The 10,693-nt window shown below is 34.2% G+C and overlaps 1 protein-coding gene across 1 annotated transcript; it reads right to left on the reverse strand.

The window, feature by feature from the left end:
* Positions 1-2,278: 2,278 nt before the first annotated feature.
* LOC133863632 (proline-rich receptor-like protein kinase PERK1) lies at positions 2,279-10,634 on the reverse strand. The gene is made up of 9 exons (XM_062299669.1): positions 10,397-10,634; positions 7,079-7,609; positions 5,467-5,553; positions 5,303-5,373; positions 4,012-4,088; positions 3,691-3,838; positions 3,118-3,279; positions 2,573-2,804; positions 2,279-2,490 (listed from the first exon to the last, which is right to left on the reverse strand). The coding sequence occupies exons 1-9, from the start codon at positions 10,485-10,487 to the stop codon at positions 2,465-2,467; spliced, it is 1,425 nt and encodes a 474-aa protein (XP_062155653.1). The 5' UTR covers positions 10,488-10,634; the 3' UTR covers positions 2,279-2,464.
* Positions 10,635-10,693: the final 59 nt, after the last annotated feature.

The raw sequence follows: 10,693 nt of genomic DNA on the forward strand, positions 1-10,693 counted from the left end.
ACAGATAGGAAGAGATGAATTTAATCATTTATTTTATATTCTAACACTCACTCTCACGTGCGGAGTCAAACTCCCCCTTAATTAGTGAGGCTCAACACGTGAAATATTATTTAATTGAATTGGAAGGTGAATGATAGAGTCATTAAGTTCGAATTTAAAACTTTTGGCTTTGATACTATGTTAAATATATCATCATAAATGATGTTAAATATATCATCATTTATTTTATATTCTAACATATAGATCAAAGGTCGAATATCAACTTTGTTTGGAAGCAAATTTGTTAATTTTTGTTTTTGTTTTCAGTACAAAAGTATCATATGCAAATTTAGGATTCAATTATGTGAAAAATATTCAAAATTTTACATTTGTCCTCTTTTTTTTCCCCATGAAAGTCACGTGAACTTTTGAATTATATTTTAGGGTTTGGAATAATTTTTTTTTTTTTTTCAAAAAAAAAATCCCTCTTGTCACATTTTTTCACCAAGTCCAATGCTTAATTTGAGAGAAATGGAGATCGAGGAAAAAACATCAATATCTTTTGTGTAATAATGATGGAGGTTGGTGAAAACTATATATATATATATATATATATATAGAAGAACATTAACATCGAGACGAAAAGGTGGCGCACTTAATTAATTGGTAGATAAAATGTTGCTAGGTTTAATTAGCAGGTGATCATAATTATTAGCATTATCACTTAATCAGTAAACAGAGGCTGCAGTAAAGATTCCCAAAGAATTTAACGTTCTCTAAGGAGCTAACAAACCCAAAGAGGCAAAGCTCACCACTTTATTAGATTATCTCTCAAAATATTATTTAGTACATTAAGATTAAAATACAGTGACATGGCAAAGGCTACCTCACACAATTTTCTAAAGAGGCGGGATGATTGTATGGTTATCATCACTCTCATGATCCATCAACACCCAAGAGCCATCGTCGTTTTGGGCCATATATAGACTTGTTCTTCACTCGGAGTCCACCAATTATGAAGTACAAGAAGCTCATTTTTTTAGAGCATCCGACGTCTTGTTAAGAAGTGCAATTTCACGATTCACTTCCATTGCCAGCAGCTTTTTTTTTTTTTTTTTTTGGTAATTACTAGCTATTTTATGACGATTTAAAGATATGAGTTCTCATGATTTTCATATGTTAAAAATTTGTTTATACTGAAATATAATATAATCAATTTTTTTTTTATTTTTTTAAATAATAAACCTAATTTCTTGGCGTTTGAGCTAACGCCAGGAAAGTTTTATCAAACTTCTTGGTGTTAGATTATGTGCCAAGAAGGCGTGTAAAACTTTCCTGGCACAAAACACATGTGCAAGGAAAAGCTTTCATAGCGTGTAATTTATGTGCCAAAAAATTAAGCTTTCTGATAATATAATTGAAATACATTAAATTATATTCAAATTTGAAATACAAATAGACGGTATGTAATTAATAGCTAGTTTGTTGGCATGCACTACTTGAGACAAATCGGAGAAAAGAAGACTTTCTAGTGCCATCTCATACTCGCTAATGTCGTAATCCGTGCTCTCAAAGGAACCCAATGCTCTGCTGTGCCCAAGTTTCATTCCCACATTTAGCTCATCTACAGCAACACATCCATCCAAAGCTCGAACTATATGCTTTTATCAACGATTTTAATAAACAATAATTTGTAATTTGGCTTTTAAATTATTTTTTAATTATTTTTAAAAAGTGAGAAAAAAAAAGAAAAAGTTATAATGTTTTAAAGTTGATTTATTTTTAGAGAATTGAAAATAAGGGAAAGATGGTTACCAAATATACCCATTCTATTTCAAAGTTAATCTTGCATTCGAAATAGAAGATTTTGAGTTCTTTAGAGATGGATAATGATTAACATTGTCAGCCCATGCTTTCAAACAATTATAATTGAATAGTGAAATGAAATATATTAGTAGAAGCTCAAAACTCAATAAAATGTCTAGTATGGATGGTGGAAGTTTAATAACTCTTTGTAGTTTGGCAGATTATATTTATACCTAGTACATCAAATGTTGCACACACGACACAAAAAAAAAAAAAAAAAAAAAAAATGCTCTATGCCAATGATGATTGCTTCCTTGCCATTTATACTTTGGTCCCTCTGAATGAGGAATTAACCAGGAAGTCAACCCAAGTAAGGTGATGTGGGGAACTTGGCACTTGCCAACTCAAGACTCAAAATATTAACAAGTTCCTTCATTAGTTAGTAAAAAGGAATAAGTGAGATTTGAATGGTAGTGGACGAAATCTATGAACATGATGACAACCTGAATCACATTAAACATGAGAATTATACAGCCAGATTCCACGCTGTTGAATCTTCCTCTCCATAGAGCTGTCCAACCATTACAAGGATTCTATTTATAGATTAACTAACTATATCAGAAAATAGTAAAAAATCAACCAAAACTACCATTAAATAGTTGGGTTCTGTTCTTGTTGCTCATGGAGTCATGGTGGCATAATAATCTGCAAAATAGGCAATTTTAATGATGGGGAAAAAGCGGGCGAATTTACAAGAAAACCCGAAAAATCAAGAAAGAGATTTAACCAAAGTCTTGGGCATCATTCTTGAGTTTCCCCAATTCCATCTCTTGGGTAGTTTGTTGGCCTTCGCTACTTGAGACAAATTGGAGCAGAGCAGAATCGCTGCTAGGTCCACTGCACTCACTGGTAAATTGCTCTTGGCTACTCTCAAACGAACCGATTGCTCTGTTGTTTTCAGGTTTCATTCCCTCATTTAGATCATCTAGAGGAAGGTTTCCTTCCAAAGCTCGAACTATCTGCTTTTATCAAGAATGGTAATTGGGTCATATGCCATCATAAAGAATAATGGTCAAACTGGAATATCTCAATTCCATATATGTGGTGGTGATTTTGAACAAACAAAGGTCACTAACCATCCTAAACTTTTGCATTAGATTGAGACCAAACCTAATATTCTACAAAAGAATATCAGATAAACATTTAGTAATACACAAGCAGAGGGTTTTACAGTTCACAGACACAGGGCCAAGGAGGTTCATATGTAATTTTGGATATGATGATTAGACAAAGAGAACAATTATTTCAAAATTAGACCATGGTAGACTTTACCTGGCTCATTCTTGGCCGATACCGAGCTGAATGACGCACGCAAGCAGCAGCACAAGCAACCATTCGTGCCATTTCACCAGAGTTGTAATCATTCTGCAACCTCGGTTCAACAAGAGCATCAAAATTTCCATTTTCTAAAGCTTGCGCGAGCAAAGGCCTTGCCTAAAAGACAAGAAAATGCACTTAGAATTATCCTTGTGCCTGCAGGTGCTGGAGGGCATCATGAACTAGGAAAGGATATCAACAATTCCATACATTTAAAAATAAAAATAAAAAAATAAAAAAATTCAATCCGCTAAGTATTTCTAGTAGGTACCCATACTCTTTTCCACTGTCACTTCTTTTAAGAGAGCAACATTTGCTGTCAAACTACAGGCCAGTGTATATTCCCACAAGGATCTATAAGTCGAAGAAAAAAAAAATCTTAACAAGGCCATCAAAGATTTTCCAAGAGTGTTTTCGCTTAATGTTTCAACAACCCAAAAAGATGAGTTAAACATATCCCATGATGATCTGATTACACCCATAAATATGACGAACTATTAAAAAGTGCTTATGAAATCGCATACACACCCACTCAACCATGCTATCATCAGTGAAGGATTGAGTTTTATCAAGAGGTTGGCGTCCGGTAATCAACTCCAAAAGTACAACTCCAAAGGAGAAGACATCTGACTTATAAGTGAGCTTTCCGCTTGCAGCGTACTCTGGAGCCAAGTAACTGCATTTGGTGAATACAAAATTCTTTCACGATATTCAGAAACAATTCATTTATAAAGTACAAGAAAATGAAGCAACCAAACCATGATTGCTTTTTAGCATTTAAACTGTTTCAAAACTAGACTTCATGGCAGCACCATAGCTATGCCTAAACAACACAGAAATGGATCTTACCCAAAAGTTCCCATTACCCGAGTGGAGACATGAGTATCAGTATCTAATGAAAACTTGGCAAGCCCGAAATCTGCAACCTGAACAAAAGATCCAGTTACATTATCATATCATAGAATTTAATTTTAGACAAGTACCAGACAAAATTGATGTTTTTCCATATAACTCATGCCATGCAAACAGCAACTACGCAATTAAATGACATGCAAAACCTTATATTATTTGTGGGTAGAGGAGGAGGCAAAAGGGAATCAAGAATTTTTCTGGTCATGGCAGCTTGTTCCGGAACCATTTTGAGCCAAGACTAATCACCATGGATTTAAATCTAAAACTTCAGAAACTCAATTGCAGATATAGATGGAGTAGCAAAAAGTCACAAGTAAACAAACACACACCCTGGGTGAAGCCAAGAGTTTATTTCGGGGAGAGGAAATTACGTTGAATTAAAATCTAAAAAAAGAAATGTATCTTCTAACTATTAATTTATGAATAAATCTTCAAGTTCTTACAGAAAACATGTTTTTTTTTTTATAGCACCATCCAAAGTCTAAAAATTATAACATTACTCAATTAGTGCATACAAAAATTCATCTACTCAACTTTAAAATTCAAATGTACAAAAAGAAGAAAATTAACATCAATTATATTAATTGTACTCTAACGGTCTTCTAGCAAATAAAAATAATATTATTTCACATAATCAGTTAATCAATCATCATAAGTCAAAAGCAATGCTCAATGCTAATTCAATCAACTTCCAATATTCCAAAAGAGTAATATTATTCAAATATTTTTTGATAAGTAGTATTATTCAAATATTTTTTAAAAATAAAAGTATACATTTAGTAATTTAAAGCTTTTGCAACTACTTCACATTAGCAACTTCTTTGAATTCATGCGGATCCTACTAAAAGATGTAAATATAATATCAATCATAAATTATATATATATATATATATATATATATATTTAAAAGCTCAAATTCAATTAACAAATGCACATAGGAAAAAGAATACAGGGAAAAAAAGATTGAAGCTTAAAGAAAAGAGACATCTTACAAAATTCAAAAGTACAAAAAATTCAACCAAATTTTTAATCAACACATGCACATGATTCAAGCAAATACACACAATTAGACCAAAAACAAAAGCAAAAAGAAAAAAAAAAGAAAAAATTAATGATCCATATTTACTACAAACCTAACAAAGTCCCAATGTTTTCCCTCTTTATCTATTCCTCTAATTTCTCAACAAATCAAAACCAAGAATCATATTAAAAAATTAAGAAACCCTACCTTCGCATCAAAGTTATATTCAAGAAGAATATTAGCAGCCTTGATGTCACGGTGAATAATCTTGGGTTGACCTGAAGATTAAATTTAGCTCAAAAGGAGAGTGAACCTAAAACCAGAAAAAATTATGGTTTGCAATGTAAAGATTCTACACAAAGGAAACTCACAGTCCTCATGCAGATATGCCAATCCTTTTGCAGAGCCCAGAGCTATTTTCATTCTGGTTGGCCAGTTCATAGTTGGCCTCTTCTTTCCTGCAATGCCATTTTTCCACAATAAAATGGTGTATAGTAGTTTGTGAAGACAAATAAAGTTACTCCCAAATCAAATTGTAGAAATCTCGATCTCAATCCTAACATTACATTGTGATCCAACTAACCATCAAACCTCTCAGGGTGATAGATCCCTATTTGAATCCTAATTGAAATGATCGACAACCAGAGGATATGACTTGTGAAGTTGAATAACCAAATTGGCTAATTTTACTGTCTTTCTTACATAGGTTAATTGAAATAGGTCTATCTCTATGCCGCTCCGTTGACTTCACCGGCAGTGTCTCCGGCTGGTTCCGCCCCGTGCCGTCGCCGGCTGCCGCTCGTGGCGTCACGCGCCGGCGCCACTGCATTTTTTTTTTTTTTTTTTTTTTTTGTGTTTTTTCCCAGGTTTTTTCTTTGTAATTTGGTTTTTGGGTGTTTCTAATGGGGTTTCGGGTTTTTCTCTTTGTTCGGGTTGTTGTGTGGGTTTAGGGTTTTCTTAGTTTGAGGATTTTATTTTATTACGGAGGTTCTATTGTATCTTGAGCGATTATCGGGAGGTTTTTATTGTATTTTGAGTGTTTAATGATGTTTATTAGAGTACTCTCAATGGTTTATGTATATCTTAATCTAGAATAGCTAATCAAAATTTATTTTATCTAATTTAGCTAATGAGTTTTAAAATGTATTATACATTCGATTATCTATTCTTAACTCTATATTATTTTTTTATTAATTTTTTCATTAAAGTATTTTTTTTTTTTTCATGCGGGTCTCACTTGATAACTCCACTACTTTACATACTTTCCTTAGATCTCCACTGTAAAGGAAGAAAAAAAAGGAAGAAGGTGGAGTCATGGAGGGAAAAGAAAAAAAAAAGGAAAAAAGAGGAAAAGGTGGAGATAAAAAAGGAAAAAAAAAAAAAATAGATAAGTGAATGGTATAACTCTACTTGTAGAGTTGCACAATTTATGAAATTAAGAAAAATCTATTATAAAGTTGGAATACAAAAGCCGATGAAGTCTCTTTTTAACACTTTTGTTATCTATTCTAACTTAAAGTTGCAAATAAATAATCTATTGGAAGTGCTCTTAAGGACTTCTTTTGTATTTTGGGTCTCTTGTGGGTTTGTAGTTCCTTGTAGGTTTTCTTAGGTTTTTTACGTGGGCTAGCTAAGTTGTCCTTGTGTATATTTCTTTATGAGGGCGTTTTACATTTTTTTAATGAAATTTTCGTACTTGTAAAAAAAAAAAAAAATTATATTGGGGAAAGGTTAACTTTGTGCTCTATCCTTTTAATAAAGAGAAAAATTATGTTTATAAGAACATGGAAGGCAGATATATTTGATACCCAAGAACTACCGGTATAAAGTGGGGGGTGGGAGGTTGATAGTATTTTAACTTCCATAGGAGTTCAAATTGTTCAAAGGACATGAATCATAACCTATCTCAAGGAAAGGAAATTCCGTAAAGAAAAATCCAAGCTATACATGAGACCACAAAATATGGTCGGTGCAAGGACTTACCATGTAGATGAAAATGCAAGGTGTAGTTGGGGACAAACTCATAAACAAGCAATCTTTGTGCCTTCGAAATGCAGTATCCAACCAGTGAAACAAGGTGCTTGTGATGGACACGACTAATGACCTCAACCTCTGCCACAAATTCACGCTCCCCCTGTGCACTGCCAGATTTCAGCTGCTTAATTGCAACCACTTTCCCATTAGGAAGGACTCCTTTATGAACAAAACCGAAACCACCTTCACCAAGGAGGTTGGCACTGGAGAAACCATTTGTTGCAATGGCTAATTCCTTATATGAAAATGTACTTTGTGAAAGACCTAAGGCATAGCCAGGGGAAGGTGATGAGATTGGTTTCTCATAGCCCAAACTGCTACTTGCCGAAGAATGTGCAGTAGGGGTGGAGACTTGTAACAGCTGGGGACTTGATGCAACTCCAGGGGGAAGAGTTGGCTCGGGAAACAATGTTACTTTACCATCTTTTGGTGGTGGAGCATTTTGTTGCGAATGCTGAGGTGGGCCACCAATAGTGTCATCTGGACAAACCAAGATCAGCAAGAAGCTGAATGAGCAGGCATGGTAAGATACCACAAAAAGTGGCAGTCACACAATACATCACAACTACATCATAAAATTCAAGTATATTGGCATCTCCTAGAAAATTGAAATAACAATATAATGTCTTCAATGAGATCCATTGTACGTCTTCAATCAGATCCATTGTCCAACCAAAACATAATGATCAAAAAGGGGAAAAGAAAATGAACAATTGAATACAAATCCTTATGAGACATGTAAGGGCTTTCAACATACAATTCCTTCATGGCAGAGAGACATATAGCAGTGATCTTTGCAATAACTAAATCTTCCATCATAGACAGTTTCATACTGCAAATCAAAAACTAAAAAATAAATCATGCCTTCACTTCGTAAATCCACAAGGAGTCACCAACCTTGCCTTTGTTGGATTCCCATAACTCATTCTTAGATCAAGCAACCAAATTACTGTGCATCATAGTTTGACACTCTACCCCTAACAACCATTATAGGAAATTAATTCCTCCACAATCTGCAGTTTCAAGGCATTATAAAGAGACTCTTACCCCCATTAAACTTTCGTAACTGTTCAATTGGCAATTTTATAGATGTCACCCTCCTGCAACTTCTATCTGGCACCTCTACTATAGTTTGTCTGCTGGTCAATTTACTGGAAACCTAATCCTATGAGGATGATAGCCACAACTTTGTCAATCATGTTATGTAGCAAATTTGACTCATAATAGCAACTTCAACTGTAGCATATCAATTTTTAGTTTTTTTCCATAACGTTCAAAATGTAATTGTGGCCTTCACTAAATGGTATGCAGTTTAATAAATATATCCAGAGATTTGTTAAATACTAGGCTGAAAATTTTCTCTTTCATGATCATCATCTTCACAAATTTGTAGACTGCCATTCTTGCAGTTTTTTTGGTTGCTTTATAGACACATCTCCCCTGAATTCAATCCCTAATTAAGCTACAGTTGCCTGTGGGACAGAGGGAGTAATACTTTAAAAACACATACTCGTGCACATTTCGTAAGAAAAATTGGGGCGGAATCCCTACATAGTTAATATGGTAGATTCAGGATGATCAAAGGAGAAATTACTTGGATAACTTTTTGTCTATATCTAAGTGTGTATGTGACACTATGCTTTCTGTTCATCTAGAAATTTTGTTTATGTGTATATCCAAAAAGGTGTGTCATTACTTATATACCAATAATACAATTTTGTTAATTAAGAGAAAGGATGAAAGTAAAATGCTAGACGAGAATGATGAAGCGATGTCTCCAAAAGCCAAATGTATCATCAAATTACTATATGCATATCCGAATCCAAGCCATACACTGAAGTCCATGGATAACAGGATAAGGGCTGTACAGATGAGAAGTAAATCAATAGAAGTTGAAGGTGCTAGAATGCTACCATCAAAAGTAAATCATGCAATCAATTGAACTATGAAGAGAACTGTATGTTTCTTCTATAAAAACTGTTAAAAAAATTATAATTTTACTTTTTTATAGAACTATGAAGTAAATTCAAATGTATCATCTAATTGTTGTATATATATATATATATATATATATATATATATATAAAATAATAATAATAATAATAATATGAAACAATTAACCCTTACAGAATTCCAGAGAAGCACATCAATACTTGTAATAAAAAATACAGAGCACTCTTACAGAATTCCATTTAGAAAGCTTAGAAACCACCATTTTTTTTTTAAAAAAAAAAATAGTGATGTTTGAGAACCAGAATTTATTTCGAAATAATTACAGGCATAGGCCTAAATAATCTGGTTTAGAACAATTCTATACTAATACAATAACGAAATATCTGAAGAGTAAGGAATCATCATAGAACGTAGAAATGTCAAGCGACAAACGTAAACAAGTACTCAAAAAGGAGGGAGAAAAACAGATCAAAAGCAGTTCCGGTTTAGGGAACATTAATATGTGATCACAAACACTAATGAGAACACTTATAATTATACAATACGAAGAGTGGTAAAGCCCAAGAATAATTTATATATATATATATATAATACAACCGTAAAAATAACCCATCGATCAATCCCCAGGTTGGCGATCGATACTCCAATATATGGCGATCAATCCACATAGAAATGCAGAGTGCAGAACTACGTAACACCTGTATTCTGATTTTTTAGCAAATCATGATTAGATTACCCAGATATTTTTCCCTCCATGCACGAACCAGTTCTCGTAGGTGTTTAGTTCCTAACTACCATGAAGACCAAACCAAACTAATTAAAAATGACAACTCTTAATTTTTTTAATAGTTGTGTCTTCCCCAGCCGTGGATGTGTTTAACCCAAACCAATCCAAATCTATATATATATATATATATATATATATATATATATATATATATATATATATATAGAAGCTTGCACCCACAATCGTTCTACACTCTTAGAGAAAAAACCAGAATCTGCAGAGCTCTCAAACTCCAATTCCCTACATCTCTCTCTTAGTCCTTTACAGTAGACGAAGAAGAAAAACTCCCTGTTTCTCTCTCGGCAGCAGTGGGTGTTTTGAGTATACAATACAAAGATTTCAAACCCTCTGCGCGCATCCCTCTCTCGGCTTACACTTCCTTTCACACAAAAAATAAATTATTACCTCGACCGGACACCAAAAAAATGTCAAAAATATTTTTCAAAAAAACATTTTACGTTAAAACAAACCAAAACAAACGAAACATAAATATAAAATTAGCTAAACAAATAAAATAAGAACCTCACTTTTAGGTCCTTGTGGAGGACCTTCGGAGTCAACATTTTCAGGTCGGTTTCTCCGATTCCTTCTCCTATAGAAAATGACGAAAATGCACATGCCCACAAGCACAATTAACCCTCCTATCACTATCCCCACCAGCGCCCCCGTTGCGAAGCCCCCGTTCGGCGGCGGCGCCGACGTCGTAGGGGACTCCTGCGGCGGCGCCAACGTCGTAGGGGACTCCGGCTCCGGCGCCGGCGGCGACGTCTTAGGCGACTCCGGTTCCGGTGCCGGTGCCGGTGCCGGTGCCGGCAGCGACTCCA

Source organism: Alnus glutinosa, chromosome 3, assembly GCF_958979055.1.
Source record: "Alnus glutinosa chromosome 3, dhAlnGlut1.1, whole genome shotgun sequence".
NCBI classification, from domain to species: domain Eukaryota; kingdom Viridiplantae; phylum Streptophyta; class Magnoliopsida; order Fagales; family Betulaceae; genus Alnus; species Alnus glutinosa.

What these genes read in the sequence shown, in the direction of transcription:
- LOC133863632 (XM_062299669.1), bottom strand. Translation starts at nt 10,487, where the DNA reads ATGTGCATTTTCGTCATTTTCTATAGGAGAAGGAATCGGAGAAACCGA. An exon ending in TCCTCCACAAGGACCTAAAA is followed by an intron (nt 7,610 to 10,396) that starts GTGAGGTTCTTA and finishes TGGTTTGTCCAG; the next exon opens with ATGACACTATTGGTGGCCCA. An exon ending in CGGGTAATGGGAACTTTTGG is followed by an intron (nt 3,839 to 4,011) that starts GTAAGATCCATT and finishes CACCAAATGCAG; the next exon opens with TTACTTGGCTCCAGAGTACG.